General features: G+C 33.2%; 1 protein-coding gene across 9 annotated transcripts in view; it reads left to right on the top strand.

The window, feature by feature from the left end:
• LOC129905267 (leupaxin) overlaps positions 1-18,698 on the top strand; it is a 162,554-nt gene that overhangs the window by 105,645 nt on the left and 38,211 nt on the right. For 7 of the 9 annotated variants that reach the window (XM_055980702.1, XM_055980708.1, XM_055980705.1 and 4 more), the window contains 5 exons: positions 14,872-15,011; positions 17,625-17,916; positions 17,984-18,143; positions 18,214-18,317; positions 18,384-18,535. In XM_055980702.1, the coding sequence (XP_055836677.1) occupies positions 14,872-15,011; positions 17,625-17,916; positions 17,984-18,143; positions 18,214-18,317; positions 18,384-18,535 (848 nt within the window). Of the gene's footprint in view, positions 1-7,103; positions 7,378-14,664; positions 14,792-14,871; positions 15,012-17,624; positions 17,917-17,983; positions 18,144-18,213; positions 18,318-18,383; positions 18,536-18,698 lie in introns of those variants that run through there. The other 2 variants (XM_055980703.1, XM_055980704.1) reach the window with 2 other exon arrangements.

Here is an 18,698-nt window from a genome sequence, read left to right as displayed (position 1 = left end):
GCATTAGAGAAAGTGCGAGTGAAAAAGCAGCACTTAGACAATAGGGATATTTATGCAACGGTGAAAACTCTTAATAAACATGAGCTGTGTTCATCGAGAATTTTTCTAGATCACAACAGGACAGGACAGCACAACTTCGTGAGAAACGTCAGAATAAGTTAGAACAACAAAATCAAACATACCTAAACAAAAAAATGACGGCTTTGCTTTTGACATTTCTCACGAATTTGTTCTTACTCAACAGCAAAAACAAAAAATCCTGTTCTAAACTGTTCTAAACAGCGTCAATGAACAGGAAACTAGAACATTTCAGAACAGAAAAGAAAGCTGTTCTTTTCTGTCCGGAATAGTCCAGAGCAACGTCCTTGAACATACATTATTGCCATTTTACATGTATGGTAAAATAGCAAATGTGGTAAAAAATACTGTCAAAGCCATACAAAATTTTGACGCATTTACCATTTTACTCATTTTTCAGGTTTACCCAGAGCATACGCCATTCCATTTTGATGGAACTCAAAAAATTTGAGAATTTTAGCCAGGGGGCGTGGTAACCGCCCATTTTCGTTGAATTTTCATCAAAGTTAGAGAGTTTTTCAATTTTATAGCAATACCTTACTAAAAGTAGTTAAATTACAACAAAAATACCTGTTAAAAAAAGAGCCAGTTCTCATATGTTGAAGTTATGCTGGCACAAAAAGTACTGAGATGTAAAAGTGTACCAAATTCTAAAGTTTGGTTTGATTGTTTACTTGGAAATTTTTGAAATAACTTTTAATATCGGTAATTAAAACAAAAATTGTGAAGAGAACAATCAAAATTGTATTGATACAAATTTGAAACCACACTTTAATTTTATATTTTATTGCGTTTCTCTGCAGCAGCGTTCTAGGCCTTAAGATCAATTATTATTATACATTATTATTTGCAATCGTAGACATTATCTGAATTAACATTCTTGAGTTTTTATATCGAACAAAAAAAAATGTTACGCATACACCATAGTGGCCAGTTTTAACATATTAAAAGTTTGTTTTCTATTTGTCAAAAAAATGTAAAAATTTTAAACAAAAATCTTGAAAAAAATAGAAAACTCCTTATTAACTCTAGAGTATAAATATAGTTCTTTTAAAACTTCCCGTCGTTAATTCAACGGAACTGGATATCAATTTTTTGACATTTGCACACATCAAAATCTTCACCTTCGCAATAATAGGAAATTCTTCGAATATTTTTTCGAAAAAGATTTAAAAAATCTTCAAATTCCTGTTTGCTAAATGAAATATCGACGTCAATCCATTAAATTGTGGTGTTATATGATGACTTTTTGACGTTTTCTTCATCTGTCACTCAATTAGTAATTGTTCTTATTTTTTGTTCCCTTCCTCTACAGGGAAAATCAAGAACTAAATTACTAATAGAAAAATGAATAGCCACTCATTCAAACAAAATACACACAGATTCAATCCACAACTTCATAGTATTAGCCAAATAGATCGTCGTCGTTGTTGTCGTTGTTGTCGTTGTTGTAACGTCATTTTCGTCCGCCCCCTCGTTCTAAAGAAATCAACCTGAACTGTAGTAAACATTGGAAAACAGCAGGGCGCCCATGCAAACCCCAAAGAAACGACAAGAGGTATACACTACACTACAGAGTACGTATACACATATAGTAGGTAGCGTATATATGGCACTTGAAAATACGCATAATATGATGACTCCTCCGCTTCTACTGTTGCTGTTGCGGCTGCTGCCGCTGCTGTAGCTCATGCTGCCTCGGCTGCTGGTCCGAGATCGTGCCTCTTGATGGCAACCACAAACAGAGACGACAGTTGGCACTCAATATCACAATATACCTACATTGAGCATTTAGTTGTGCTTTAGGTTTTTCGAGTGAACACAAAAATTAAATTCGTGCGATTTTTTGTTTTGTTTTTCAATTTTTCGAATTTTGCGGGAAAAATTAATGAAAAAAAAAATAATCGCATTTTTTTTTTGTAAATCCTAAAAATAAAAAATTATATATAAAATTTGTATAAGAGTATGTTTTGATTTAAAAAAAAAAAATTATAAATGGCGCAATTAAAAATTTATGACCGTTATGAAACCAAAACAAAGATATAGTTTTTTTTTGTTTTCAAAATTCATATCAAATTTCATTTGAAAAATAAAAGTGACCAAATTTTGAAAAAAGTGTTGTTTTAGTTAAAAATAACAAAACAAAAAAAAAATACATGAAATAATTTTTTATTTCAAGTGATGTCTCAATAAACAACAAAGAGATAAACCAATTCAATTAGCTCTTGTTGGTTGTGCAAAAGAAAAAATAATTTTTGTTTTTTAAGTGATAAAGAATTGACCCGTGTATTGCTAGCGCCCTGCAATTACAAAACTTGGAAACACCACAAAAAAAAAACCAAAAAAACATCGAAATCATCCCATTTATTATCCCTTCCCTGTCTATTTCAACTTGTTTGTTTTGATTTTGAACTTTATGTTATTTTCAGAAATGTTTTTTAGACTATTTTTTCTTCTGTAAATTATGTTTTGGGTGGTGTTTTGGTTTAAAAGTGACATTTTATGACATTGAACGACGTTAAATTAGGTTGTCTGTTATTTTTTTTTTTTTTTTTTTATCTCTTGGGGGCCATGAATATTTCTGTGGTGAAAGTGAATTAGGGACAATCTATAAATATTGATCTTAAACTTTTGTCTCATAAAAACCAATGACCGTCACAGTAATTATAAATTTATTGTTTAGATTTTGTTAATAGGTGTTTAATGTTATTTGAATCTTTGAAGACCTTTATCAATAATTTCTTCGAACTTAAAACTGAATGGTAAACAAACAGATTTAGATCGTGATTTCCTCTAAATGAACTCGCTTAAAAAGTCTTGAGCCAGAACTATAATTGGCGGATGGAGTCGGAAGCTACTGTCAATTGTTGTTGTTTTCCATAAGTTTTCATCCGACGAGTGCGCTCGCAACCGCACTCGCCGGATGAAAACTTATGGAAAACAACAACAATTGACAGTAGCATCCGACTCCATCCGCCAATTATAGTTCTGGCTTTGATTAGAAAAGTGACAGCTGTCATAATCCAAGAAGCCATGTTCTCCTTTCAGCTAGCTTTTGAATATTAGATCTGTTTGCATATATATTCTCTATTAAATGTCTTCGAATTAGGCCGTATGTGAATTGCATTAAATAGTTAACCCCTGTTAAATTAGGTTAATAAAAAAAAACTCAGCTGTATTGTTTTCTATTAATATTTTTCTCAAAACCGTCTGCAAAAATGTAACCTAAATTTAACCAGGTCCCAGAGCCCATTAAATTTTTAACAGCTGAAAATTTTTTATTCACCTCAATAGTGTCAAAAATTTTGCAGTGGTTAACTATTAAACGCAATTCACACACGGCCTTAGTTACTTCAACACTATTTCGCTGATATAGTGCTTTATTGTGTGATTTTTAATGTTGAAATCGTAACGACATCGTCGCGGCGCGCCGGTGTTCTTGTATTTAACATGTAAATTGCTTAGTCCCGACTGGGTTTTTTTTTCCAATATAGCCCGGTCTTAATAAAAAACTTTGTACATTTTTTCTTTTTCTTTGAGACAATTTAATTCCTACTCTTTAAAATTTGACAAACTGACATTATTTTTGTTTAGGAAGTACCCAAACAGACCTACGGACGCCATATTTAAAATGAGCTTGTTTGACAGATTCAAAGCAAACAAATAAATCTCACCAAAATCACCGTCATCTTGTTTGCTTAGTTCTGTTTGCGTACTTTTTTAAACAAAAAAACAATGGCTTATTCTGCTATAATACGTTATTTCATGCGCAATGTCATTTTCTATTATCCAAATTACTATACATACTTCATTTTTCTCACAATTTTAACAAGCATTTATTAAGAAATTTTCCATGAATGACAGCATTTAAATGGTATATTAAATGGGTCTCCCTGTTTGTCCTGAGTGTGGAAGTCATCTTGAATATATTAACTGACCTTTTGTTTGATAACAATTATATTCTTCGTCAACGTGCTTTCTTAAAATATATTCGTATACCATTTTCAGTTTTGACAAAGTACTTTGAGAAAAATGATGAAATAAATTTTATCTTGGCCTTAAAAACTGTCAACAACAAAAAGGCAAACAGATCCACGTGAATTTCATTTCTTTTCAAAATATTTATAATAATTGAGTTTAATTTGTAGGTATATAAACATTATGTCCCCTAATTACATATGTATTTAAGTAGGAATTTGTTTTTTGTGAAATTCAATCTTGAATGCATTTTGAAAGTCATTGTTTGAAATTACCCACCGTAATTATGACAGGAAATTCTATTTTACCTTCAAATTGACAAACAAAATTCTATTCTTTTTTTACCTGATGTTTACTGACCCAGTATAATATGAAACATATAAATGATGTTAACCTCATATAATGATGTATGTATGTATGTTGAATTCAATTTTCATAGGTTGTTGGTTTTTCCACCAGACTGTGTCCAGATTATATCTTTTTTTGTTCTTTAAAATAAAAACAAATTGTTTGTTGTCTTGTTTTTTTTTTGACACACTTTGAACTATAAAATGACAAAACTATTTAAATTTTGTCAGCCATTCATTACAAATCATGTACTCGACAATCATGTGTGTCCAATTTGGGTTCAAGTAAGGTTTTGAACGAAATATTGATACTATGGTTTTTTAACTTTTGCGTAAGATTTTTTCTGGGAAATATACAGAATACATATGTATGTATGTAGTTACAAAATTTAACCTCAATTATCCAAACAAAATGCATGAAAAATGTGCTAGGAATACTTTTTCCAACTCCAATTATTACCTACAAATTTGTCAATAAAACCAGCTTGAAACCAATTTGGGAAATAACTTTGTGTTACAGCCGAAACCGATCGGTTCTTAATCTCTGTTCGATCTTTTGTTGGCACATAACAAAGCTTCAGAACTTTGAAGAGTTTTTGTTTAGGACCTGTGAATACATGCGTTCTTTTGACGCATGACTCAGCCATTTAATTTTGAAAATCAAATCATATACAAATACGGTGACGCTTCACTGATAAATTTCAATACTCGTGCTGTGAGTCCCGCCGCGTCACATTTATCAGCAGATTAACCGTCACCGCACTTGTATATGAGTGCTTAAGACTAGAATGGTGCTTACGGCATGGTATGAAAATTACCGTAAAAAAGTAAACCATAAGATGCATCTAAATAAGCGGATTGCTCTGTTACGTTCGGTTTTGGTTGCGGACTTGAATTCGATTCATTACGGACGTTAATATGGTATTTGACTGCATATTTCATTCTTATTCATTTGACAGAACAAAAAGCAACGCTTCGTTCATTTTTGACATTAGAATCCGTAGTTTTGCATTCACAATGGCTGTGTTTGGCTCCAGTAACTACTGTAAAGTACTTTTTAGTACTGCTGAACACATTCATTTTCTATAGAAGAAACGGAGTTGAATGTATCCAGAAGTACTTAAGGCAACAACCCATTGAATCCGTTGCGTCAATCAATCCGTTGAAGTTGACGGATGGGACAGAAAGCTGAGCTTTGACAGCTCACTCACAAATTCCAAGGTGTTTTCGATATTTTATCGCTTAATGTGCACCAATAAAGTTCTGATGCAAAAAATTGTTTACTAAATATCGTTGTTCTTTTTTTTTTAATAAAATAAAATGCGCGACTAGATTTCATGTAGACACTTGCTCTTCAGTTAAAAACAATTTTTAATAACAGATTATCAGTTGTAGGTATGACTTCGGCATTATAAAATTGAACTCTAAAACAGAATTTAGATATTTAATTGATATACATATATTATTAGATATATCATTAAATGTTACTTTTATTACAATTTCTTCACAAATAAACAATGAAAGTTCACAACTCATAAAATCAGAGAAGAAAAGAACACATTTCTCCTATGTAGTTCTGAAATTCTCCGATGTGCACTAAGAAACAGAAAATCGAACTGGTCTATTGTTGACAACCAATGTCAAAGGACACGACGGATGAAAAAGTAGAAAGTTGGGCTACTTCTTCCGTCGAATCCGTCAGCCTCCGTTCGATCCGTCGCTTCCCATAAGAACGTGTGTATTTTATCGAGCTGTCAGTTGAAAACTTCGACGCAATGGACGCAACGGATTCTATGGGTTGGGCCCTTTAGAAGTAGATACTAGATCCCAACGGAACACACCCAATAAAACTACAAGATCTGTTGTCCCATCTCCAGTGACACTAAGTCTAGATTTAGCGTAAGAGATTTAAATGATGTTTCCACTGGCATCATATGATTTATGAGAAGATTCATTTTGACAGTTCTATAAAACAAAAATCCTACTTATTGTGAATTTTCAGCTATGTATGTAAACTGATTCTTTCACTGCCTTAAGTCTTCACTTAATTTATTCAACGCAAAAAGTTTCTTATACATATTTCGCGAAATAGTGGAAAGTTGTCAAAAAAGAAAATGAGTGCTTTTAGCACACCAAAATTGGTATGTTTGATTTCCTCATTTTCGCTTTCCAAGTAGATTTATAATCGTATGGTAAATCACATGATTTAGAGGAGATTTAACGTAAATCACCCTAAATCTAGATTTAGGTGTCAGTGGAGATGGAGCATTAGAAAAGTGAAACATACTTACCATAAAAAAAATACAAACTGCCCACATGGGGATGATTAACTTCCCTTTTTAAAATATTTATTGAAACATGCATAAAAACAGATTTTACTTCTTAGGCATTTTACTAAATAAGGTTGCTAGGTTGTAAAGTTACAATAGTTACTTACACAGTTAAAAAAAAGAAACAAACCCATATTTAATAATGAGCTATTAGCAAACAAATAAAGAATGTTCAACCTTTTCCAAATTCCTTATTCTACCATCCACCCACCCAATTTTAGATGTAACCATAGTTAGCTTAATTTCTATAACACCACAATATGCCGCTTCTGCTGCCGGTAACTTACATAATACAAACATATTAAAATTAAGGAATTCAAGTTTAAGGTTAAATATCAAAATTAAAACAAACACAAACTATTGTAGGCTGGTGATAAATGTGATGATTTCGATACTTTTTTTTGTGCCCACATAATTTTCATAACTGACCAAAAATTTTGTCAATGAACTTTTAGTAAGTTGCTTGCAAAAAATAACGTTTGCAGCTGCTGTCTACAAATCATCAATTCAAAAAGCATAATAATACTAATCAACGCGTCTAATCCAATAACAGCAACAACAAAAAATGTCAGCTAAACTAGTATCATCGTCATTCAAAAGTACCCTCAATGATTTCCAAGTGGGTGAATTTGAAAGACGTTTAGGTAAGTAAGTGTGAATCTTCAATACCAAGTGGGAGATATTTTTTTTTTTTGCGTTAATTTTTTTTAGACACGTCCTACGCCACAAAAAAAAAGTATTTGTCTTTATCATCGTAGACGCAGCAGACGATCTATTAAATTCCGTACTTGTTTCTTGTTAAAAATTAGGTGGTGTATTGGTTTCATAAGAAAAATTGGAAATGAAACCAAATTGATTTTTATTTTTAAAATGTTCATTTAAATTTGTAAGCCTTTTAATTTCCCGCGTTAAGCCTTAAATCAAGTTAAATGTCATCTGTCAGTAACCTTTTGTCAAATTTTGATCAAGCTGCTTCTTTTATGGTGTTTTCGTTTGGTAAAAAAATCAATTTTTTTTTTATCTAAATCTGTCAAAAAACTGTTGTTGCGACTACTTAATTGTAGTTGAACAGACCAAAAATTTATTTTGACAGATTTAGATCAAAAAATAAATTGATTTTTTTACCAAACGAAAATACCATTACTTTTGACAAAGTATTAAAAAAGACAATTTTTTGACATTGGATTCATTCCTCCGACCCTTTTTTAATGTTTTGTGTTGCTTTGTCACTCGAACTTCAGAAAGAACACAGAAAAAGTTTCTTCTGTCTCACCACAAAGTGTGGGTAAGAAAGCAACACATAGATGTCAAAATGATGCGAGTCCAATAGGCGCGTCCCATGGTATAAGAAGACAAGGTATGATCATTAGAGTCGCCATTTTACAAAATGGAGTAATACGTTTAATCTGGCAAAGTCAAAAGCGACAGCAATTTTCAAGACAAATTAGTTAAGGGCCCGACCCATAGAATCCGTTGCGTCCGTTGCGTCGAAGTTTTAAAATAAAATACACACGTTCTTATGGGAAGCGACGGATCGGACGGAGACGGACTTCCCATAAGAACGTGTGTATTTTATCGAGCTGTCAGTCAAAAACTTCGACGCAACGGACGCAACGGATTCTATGGGTTGGGCCCTTTAACAACAACAATTTCAATGGGGCAGCCATTTTTTTTTTCTTGTATCTGACAGTTCACGATACAGACTTTTTTCTCGTGATCATACCTTCTCTTTTTATACCACGGGTCCATGGGCGCCCACAAAGAAAAAATCTCTGAGGGCTCAGTGTGATTTTGAAAGAGAGCAAAATAATTTTGTGGGACAAGTTTCTCACATAAATCCATTTTTTTTTTTTAAATTAAAGCAAATTATTTCGAAATTAATAATTTCGTGAAGCAAGCTCTTCAAATGTTCATTAAATTTTTCATGTTTATAGCAGTTTCATTTCTGCACACCAAAAATATGAATATCGAACAAACGGCTATTTTGTCAAGTAAACGTCAAACAATAAAGGCTTGGCCACACCGGAAGGTATGCGGTAGGAGTACAAGTAGCGGTAACGGTACTTGTATTAAAAAAAATTCCACATCTGAACGTTGATGTGTCAGTTTGGAATTTGGTTCTTACAAGTACCCGTACCGCTACGGCATACCCTCCGGTGTGGCAAAGCCTTAAAGACTTGACCACACCGAAAGGGTATGCGGTAGCGGTACGGATAATTGTATGAACAAATTTGATGTTCCAGTTTGGATTTTTTTTTTTTTTTTCATACAATTACCCGTACCGCTACCGCGCTACCCTTTCGGTGTGTTGAAGCCTTAATAAAACAAAAACTGTCTGACTTACAAAATCTCTGAGCCCTCAGAGATTTCTCTTTGTGAGACGCATCTAATGTAAACACCGTCTTTTACCCAAACTTTAGTTCAGATTTTTTTAATTTCCGCGTTCAACGCAGGCCACCTGGAATTAAGTTCTGAATTCTGAAAAATTCAGATCTTAAGTGCGTTGAACGCGACGAATGATTCCAACTTTTTATGACAGTTGGGTCAAAAAGAAAATTCTTTTTACTCATGGGGTTTTCGTGTGGTAATTTTATATTTTGATCTATAAATTACCCTCTGCCGATATTCTGGTGTAGGGTATACGAACAAATTTAATATGTTCCCTCTGTGTTGCTATAAAAAAATTTTTTTATGAATACCTCCTAAACGTAAGGTTTACAAACGACGATTTTTGGTATATGTCATCAACTCGAGTCGGACAAACGACAGAAATTTGAATTTTTAAAGAAAGGAATTTTGGGGATTTTAGTGGACTTTGAATTTTTCAGTACAAAATTTGTTTTTTTTTTGCATATCTCCTAAACGTAAGGTGGACAAACGACGATTTGTGGTTTCTATTCATTTCTCGAGGTACACAAACAATTGTCGTTTGAATTAAAAAAAAAAAAAATATCTTTGGGGATTTTAGTTAGGTACTTTGAAATTTTCAAGTACACTGCGGTGTATGCGTACTTTTTTTGGGAATTTCGAAAATTTGTTTTTTTAATATCTACTAATAGTCTAAGAGCCAGGAGCAGATTTCTTGCGTGAGAGGTAACCGATTCATATGAATGTGAGAGGTAGCGTGGGTCATGGTGATGACGAATACCTTAGTCTGCCTGCATTTATTTGGGGCGTTGTCGAGAAAAAGCGCATCAAAAGTACCATTTTTCTGAAAATCCATTTAGTGAGGGTAACCACTTAAAATTCATTGATAACCAACGCCACATAATCACTGATAACAAATATACCAATGGCAGACATTTTAAGTGCGGCCAAACCCCCGGCAGGCTGTCCCGAAAATGCGTTTTTTTTTTGGCGTTTTTAGACTTTGGGGTAACCACCTAAAATTAATCGCATCCTGTAGCGGTGGACTCCCTGATAACAAAAATACCCATGACAGACATTTTGAGTGCGGCCAAACCCTCGGCAGACGGTTTTGAAAATGCAGTTTTTCTGAAAATTGGGTAACCACTTGAAATTAGTCGCATCCTGTAGCGGTGGACTCCCTGATAACAAAAACACCCATGGCAGACATTTTGAGTGCGGCCAAACACCCGGCAGACGCTCCCGAAAATGCAGTTTTTCTGAAAATTTATTTATTTTACTTTTTCACATAACTCGCGTATTATTGGACCTAGCAGAAAAAATTGTATAGCAATCTTAAAGATAATTGAATTTCCTACAGAATATTTTAAATAAGTTTTTTCGATTAAACCTTCGGTTTAAAAGTTAGGGTGGTTTTTTTTGAAGCAAGTCAAAGGGTGATTTTCTTATTTTCCTCATATCTCTTTTATTTGAGCTTTTTTAAAAATTAATTTGAAGTAAAAGTTGTAGATCTTTTTATTACCTTCATTTATTACATTAACGGTTTTTCGATTTGACAGACCGTTTTTGACCTGTAGGAAAAAAACTTCAAAAAGTTTGCAATTTTTTATATAGGAAAAAGGTTCTACATAGTACAGGATAATTTGCAATAGATGTAACAAAGAATAGTTTTAGGCGGGGAGGGGCAAAAAGATTGCAATTTTTTATATAGGAAAAAGCTATATAAAAAATTGCAAACTTTTTGAAGTTTTTTTCCTACAGATAGAAAACGGTCTGTCATGAAGTTAATAAAAAGATCTACAACTTTTACTTCAAATTAATTTTTAAAAAAGCTCAAATAAAAGAGATATGACGAAAATAAGAAAATCACCTTTTGAGTTGCTTCAAAAAAACCACCCTAACTCTTAAACCGAAGGTTTAATCGAAAAAAACTTATTTGACATATTCTGTAGGAAATTCAGTTATCTTTAAGATTGCTATACAATTTTTTCTGCTAGGTCCAATAATACGCGAGTTATGTGAAAAAGTAAAATAAATAAATTTTCAGAAAAACTGCATTTTCGGGAGCGTCTGCCGGGGGTTTGGCCGCACTCAAAATGTCTGCCATGGGTATTTTTGTTATCAGGGAGTCCACCGCTACAGGATGCGATTAATTTTAGGTGGTTACCCCAAAGTCTAAAAACGCCAAAAAAAACGCATTTTCGGGACAGTCTGCCGGGGGTTTGGCCGCACTTAAAATGTCTGCCATTGGTATATTTGTTATCAGTGATTATGTGGCGTTGGTTATCAATAAATTTTAAGTGGTTACCCTCACTAAATGGATTTTCAGAAAAATGGTACTTTTGATGCGCTTTTTCTCGACAACGCCCCAAATAAATGCAGGCAGACTAAGGTATTCGTCATCACCATGACCCACGCTACCTCTGACATTCAAATGAATCGGTTACCTCTCACGCAAGAAATCTGCTCCCGGCTCTCGGTCTATAAACGCAGGCTGGATAAACGACGGCCGTTTGAATTTTTGGAAAAACAAAATATTTTTTTTTGGGGATTTTAAACATAAAAATATATTTTTTGGGGATTTTAGAAAAAAATGATATTTTGTATGAGAGTTGCTATAAAAAAAAAATTCTTTTTGTAATATCTCCTAAGCGGAGGTTGGACAAATGCTGATTTTTGATTTACGAAAAAGCACATTTTTGTATTACAACTAAATATAACCCCTTAACATTTAGTAAACGAGCAAGTATATACGACTTAGTTATAATCTTAATTTCAAAATTGTATCTGGTGTGATCAAAGAATTTTTTATTGATGTCGTCCAACATTAAATGTTCATGTTGTTGTTGTTGTTCATTAATTAAAATCAATTTAAAAAAAACCATTGTTAATGTATTTTATCAATTTATTTTATTATTATATTTGTAATAATGCACTGGCACATTATTATGGTCTTGAATTGCGTGTGTAAGATGCGATTAACTAGTTTAATTGAATGCGTTATATTTTTTCTCTATTTCAGTTGGTTGTAGTTGCAATTTAATTGGATCAATAAAGTGCAGTCATGTATCAGTTGTTGTTATATGACATTTTTTTTTATTATAAATAGAAATAAATATGTTTGAAAACTAGAACTAAGCGGGCATTGAATTATTTCCTTCTACATGTGCTTAGAATAGAATAATTATACAACACATATTTTCTCAATGAAAAGGTCATTAACGCCTTCTCTAAAATTCGTAGATCAATATTTTTTATATGAATTCATTCATTAATTGCTATCTTAAAACCCCCGCATAACCGGCAGCGGGTTGTAGAAAATAGTGTAAGAAATATATCGATATCGAAGGTAGTCTACTTGTGTACATTTGCGTAGACATATCCGTCACATTTTTGTTTGAATTCTACTTTACAAAAAGCTTTATATCTATACTGTTGATTCTCCAAAATATCAACTCCTACATGTTTTTGGTTTTGTTTTTAATGACAGGTTGATAAAGAAAAGCTTTCCTATGACGTTTTATGGCTGACAAGGATGGACTTTAAAAAGTTATATCTAGGCGCGATATTTAATACAAAGTTCAAAAATTAATCATTAAATGTGTTTTTGTGTAGGATTCAGTATTCAATTGTCAAGCGTTTATGGGTGTCTTTGAATAAGAAGAACAGAAATAGATGTTTAATTGAGTGTTAGAAAAAATATTCGAACTTTAGGCAATCCTGAAACGATTTTTTTCCGAACATAGCTTTAAATTCAATTTTAAGGATTAAAAAAATAGTAATGTCAAAGTGCATAGCAACGCAAAGTGCTGTCAACCTGCAACATTTTCCCTTCTATCCCATAACAACAGGCAGTTACATCATATATCAAATACAAACAAAAGAAACAGAAATAACAGCCTGTACGGTGTACGAGTACATGCGCTAAAAGTTATACTTCTTAATCATTGTGCAGGTTCAAAAAAGTTATTGACTATATTAAGTTTAGTTTTGCGGGTCTAATTGGTCAAATAAAATCCCTCCTGTTCAAGCAGTTTTAGGTCTTTTTAGGTACCTAACTGATAAAACAGAAAGAGAGAGAAAACAATTTCCCCTTCGTTTGAGCATAACTCGAAAAATTTCGTTTTATATTCGTGTATAACGCTCGAAAAAAATTTAAACGGATTGATTTGATTTTAAAACAATAAGGAAAACCCGATTGTTTTAATAAGGTTTCCTTCTTGGAAGAAAACCATAGAGAAATCTTATTGTTTTTGTTCTATTTTATGTGGTCTATTTTTCTCTGTGTTGTGATGCATGGCATTAAGATAGCCGGATTGGGGTGGGGGGGGGGGGGGGGGGGCATTATTTCAAATTTGACAGGGTTGTCTCTAGCCACCTCAAAAGGTACACCCGTAAAAATTATGTGAATTTTTTTTACAAAAAAAACTATAAAAAAACATTGTATTTTTGAGTTAATATTTGTATGTATGAAGTATTTCTTATTAATTAAATAAAATAAGTTGGTTAAGAACGATTTTAAAACATAAATAAAAATAACCCAAAAAGGCAAAATGGCCTACTTAGCACTCGGGTAAAATGGCATACTTACTTTCACATGTCATTTTATACTTACTTTCACATTTTCATATAATTTATAGTGAACATGGTTGCTAAACATATAATATATACAGAGAGGCAGTTTGGACTGAGGAAAGCCTTTAATTCCTTCAAAAATCTGGAAAAAAGCATCCAAAATATTCAAAGTTCCAAAAACTACATTAAGGAGACGAGCAACCAACATAAACAGGGTTTTGAATGACTCATAGAAAGATCTAGGGAAATTTAGCACCACTTTTTTAAAGAAAATGGCAAAGGAGCCCTTTGACTAAATTTTGTTTTTAAAATGAACGAAATCGAAATTGTATGGAAGTCGAAGAGGTTATATGTCAGCAAATTTACGTCTCAAGAACTATTCTTATATCACCTAACTTTTTATGACATGACATCTGACAAATCAAAGCCTCTTAAAAATTCGGAACTTAAGTTCATATTTTCTGCGTTCAACCCGGCAAATCTGATCTATTTTTCATTGTACTACATTCAATGAATCTTATCAGCCCTTTTCGGCTATTCAATTCACGTTAATCGAAACATTTCCTTCCTTTATCACGTCAAACTGGCTATGAAAAAATCTCGAAACCCAAAGCTAGATACACATTTTAACTCCCATTTAAACACTTCTTATTTAAGACTTTCACGTGAATGTGAATGGAAAAAGCAGAATAGGACCGTATATTTCAGTATTTTTAGGCTCCCTTATAGGTTATTGTGTCCATGGATCTGATAAGTTGATTAGTTTTATGATAAACCGGCCCCAAAAGATACAACCTTTTTTCGCTTTCTAAATGATACCACACTGAACGTTAGATTTAAAGTCATATACAAACTTATATGGACTCTCTTAAGTTAGAAATATCTCACATGATAAGCAGACAAGAGCGATAACCTTTTTTTTCCTACTTTCCTCCAATCGTCTTGTTACTTAAAAGCTTATTACTTAATAGGTAAAATGTTTGCATGCGTCATTTTTGTGATCGTAGATATTTCCTACGAGGAAGTTAGGAATATTTTCAATTTAAAATTATTAGTAGATCGATATTTGTTAAAAGAGAAAAACAATGACAAATTCTGGGGACTACGACAATCTTGGTACAAACAAAAAAAGAATCTATTTTAATTGTTGTTTTAAATGAAAAACATTTTTGAATTTGTTGTTTAATTTTTTTCAGACGCTCTATTAGCTGATTTACAAAACAGCGTTCCAGGCCAACATAAGTACCAGCCAATGGCATCATCAACAAACTATCAGCAGAATTATGGAGGTACTCCTGGTTATGGAAGTGTACGACCGAAACAAACTTCAGTTTCTGTAAGTTAAACATTTGATTATTTACAATTCTTGGGGTTCTAATAATTTTAATAATGTTATTTTTTTAAGTTTAATTTGTAGTAAAATCATCTCTTGTGAAGAAAGTAGTTAAAATATCAGTTTATAACAGTTATAACAGTTTTTCGTTTTTTTTTTTTTTTAAGATATTGAATACGGACTTTTAAGGTCTTAAAGTTATTGCCATCCACGATCGACGTCTTCGTTTGATGTATTTGGCATCTTCTTTTTCTTCCTTTATAACGGAGCTGTTTATGATCTCGATATCGAGTATAGTATCCCTCCTATTCTGAAGAGGTTTTCTTCCAAGTTGGCAAATCCAATGAGTAAGCTTTTTTATCTGTTCTATTCTACTGGTCTCTTCACGAGTGGATGGAAAACAGTATTTGTCCAGCCTATTCTTAAAACAGGCGAATCTTCCTTCTTCTAAAACTACCGATCGATCACACTTACCTACGTCCTTCATTTCCAAAATCATGGAAACGGTCATGATTAATTTTGAATCTCTAGAAACGAAAGAAGTACCATGTCCACTGGTAATCTAATATTTTATCTCGTTTTGGAGAAAGTAAGATTGTTGAACTTAATATTTAAAAGCATTTGATAGAGTTTGGCATCAAGCTCTTCTTTCGATAATGCCTGCTTTTGGCGTCGATGAGTTTCTTCTTCGCTGGATTAGAAAAAGCCTTCGAAACGTTCAATACAAGTTGTATTTTTTTTTAGATTCAAGTCAGAAACTCACAAAACAAATGCTGGTGTGCAGGGCTCCGGTCTGTCTCCGACTCTGTTCCTCAATTTTTGTATTGATCTAATTTCTTAAAATTCTAATTCACGCAACTATTTTGCTGATGACAGCACTTGTTTTTTATTTATTCGTTTCCTGACTCTCCCATGTTCTTCAGATGTGAATCTAGAACGGCTTAATATGATCAACTCATTAAATTCTGATCTTGATAGCATTGCCCAATGGAGAATACAAAATTCCATAAAATTGTAATACTTCCAAAATACAATACTGTCAATTTATTATCAATAAAGCGAAACCTGCCTCTCATGCCACTATCCATGAGTGGTACTTGCATTGAGTGGCTATATATATTCGTCACAGTTTAGTTCCCTTCGAAAATGCAAGAAAGGAAGCAGCAGTAAGGCATATATTCGTCCAAAACTCGAGTATAATTCTTAAATCTGGGCAGGTTGGTACTCCTATAACCTTCTCGAATTTCTTGAAAGAATACAAAATCAAATAAAGAGATTCTTTTTTTTCAGCCGCACTACTTGAACGTGAAATGCGTTCAATTGCATTTCAAAACTCAGGGGTCGAATTACGGCATACGTTCGTTAACGTATGGTCGCTATGTGTCCCTATCTTTTTCTACGGATTAAATAGAGACAGCAATAGCCAAAACGTGATCGTAATCTTGTGCCGTGATTCGACCCCAGAACTTCAACACTAATATTCTTAGGTATCTCCTTTCAAACCCCTTCCCTTTTTCCTAAAGCTCGAACTATGTTCACCATATAGATTAATCCCATGAGGGATTAATTTTCTTCTGTCTTAAAAACTAGTGTCCCTCTTTCCTATGATTGGGCCCGCCTAGGCTATGATTTCCGTGCGTCGAAACAGAAATGCCCTCCTTTTCGATCTCAGAATCAATATTAATCTTGATTTTTAACTTGTTGTACACTTGTACTTATCATACATCCCCCCAAGAAGTCCGAAGAATGTTTCATTTGTTGGGTCTTCTTTCTCCTCTGTTGTGAGGTTGTGACATGAGCAATCGTGAAGTTCTTAATTTTTTCCCGATTGCGATTGTGACAAGAAGTTTCATATAACGTATGACTCCTTTCCTATGTCTTTCACTTACCTATCATCGAAATATACGTTGTTTCAAATTTTCCTGGCACCATACGTATATACATATATCGCATCGTACTTTTCAAATAGCGGTTTTATCAGCTTTATACAAATGATCTACTCATTGTTTTGGTTTACGTTCGGTCATTCTACCTATGTGCAGATGCGAAATTAATTTTCAAATTTTCGTTTCCTTCCACCTGAAGCATCCCGGCCGCGTCAAGGCTTCCCCCATGAAATTGATAATGTCATTTATTTCAAAACAGCCCTCCGACCTTTACCGAACCAAATCTGCAAGTATTATTCTAATTAACTTACAGAAAGTTGACGTCATTCTGGTAACATTGAAACCAGGAACACTCTGTGTTCTCCAAGCTTTCTAATCTCCCGTGCTGAAAAAAGGTCTAATGCTTTAATTCTGAAAATATTTACACAAACATCGCTTGATAAAGCTTGATAAGCATGTATGTATGTACTATCTGGAAGTCAACAAACAAAAACAGCACAGAAACTACAAACGTTCCAAAAAAATTAGTCTTGCTCCCCTCTGCGTATATATTTTTCTTGGAAAACATGAAGTGTTTGAAAGGGTTCGTCATTGTCAATGAAAATTACAGCCCTTTAACCGTTTTCTGATAGTTTCTATTTATCATTTAGAATATCTTTCTCTTTAAAAAGGTTGTTTATTGCTCAAATTGACTCATATTCGTTTTTTTTTTTAATTTTTCATTCAACAGCCTATTTATCAAGAACACTATACAATGACTGAGACACGAAAATCCGCTTCACCAGCATTCAATGGAAGTAGTGGTGCTGCTGCTGCACCACCAAATCAATATCACCATCAATATCACCATCAATATCAACATCAAGGTGCAACACCAAAAATTCACAATAATGGTCTTTATGGAACAGCAAATCGAGGTGCTGCTTCAACTTCAGTTTCTAATTCCAAAAATATATGTGAATTGGATAATCTTTTGCATGACTTGAGTAATGGAAGATATGATAGTACTTTGGAGAGAAAAGGTAAAACTATTTCTAAAAAAACTCTTTTTGATGAGCTCTTTATTAATATTTGTTTTCCTTATTACAGAAGCTGCTATGCCTGTTGCTTATGGTATAAGCCAGGTCAAACAACAACCAGGAAGTAATTATAGTACTCTAACTGGTACAACTAAAAGACCAACTGTTGATAGTCTTTTAGATGAATTGACAAATGCATCTACTAACTCCATTTATGCTGTTCCAAATGGGTAAGAGAATGAATATTATAGTCATCATTGAAAGGGATTAAAAAATATTATTTGTTTTGAAATTTTATAGCTCTGTTAATACTGCTGCAAAATCACCAACTCCTGGACGTCATGTTACTATCACTGTTAGAGAAACTACTACTGAAAAACTAACTGGCCCAGAGGGTGCACCAGGTAAGTTAATTGTTTATTCTGGTTTTAATATATTTCTAAGAGAATTTTTGGAATTTTTTGTTTTAGTTGCTTCATTAGAAGAACAAATTGTTCATAAAAAGGACTCTTATGCACCACCACCGCAAATGGGAGCGGCTGCAGCTCCACCAACGACTATGTTTGCCTCTTCGGCCACTAAGGAATTGGATGATCTTATGGCTTCATTGTCAGACTTTAAGGTGAGTGCTAGAAATAATTACAAACAAAATTAGAAAAAGGGAGCCAAGGGCCGGTGCCTGGTGAAAAACAACGTAAACTGTAAGCTCATTTAAGTGTTAGCTATTTCTTTTCACAGCTCAGTATTCAAATTGATTCACTTATAAAATTTGGGTTTATGAACAT

This window comes from Episyrphus balteatus, chromosome 1 (genome assembly GCF_945859705.1).
Source record: "Episyrphus balteatus chromosome 1, idEpiBalt1.1, whole genome shotgun sequence".
NCBI classification, from domain to species: Eukaryota; Metazoa; Arthropoda; class Insecta; order Diptera; family Syrphidae; genus Episyrphus; species Episyrphus balteatus.
This window is presented reverse-complemented; position numbering and strand designations above follow the sequence as displayed.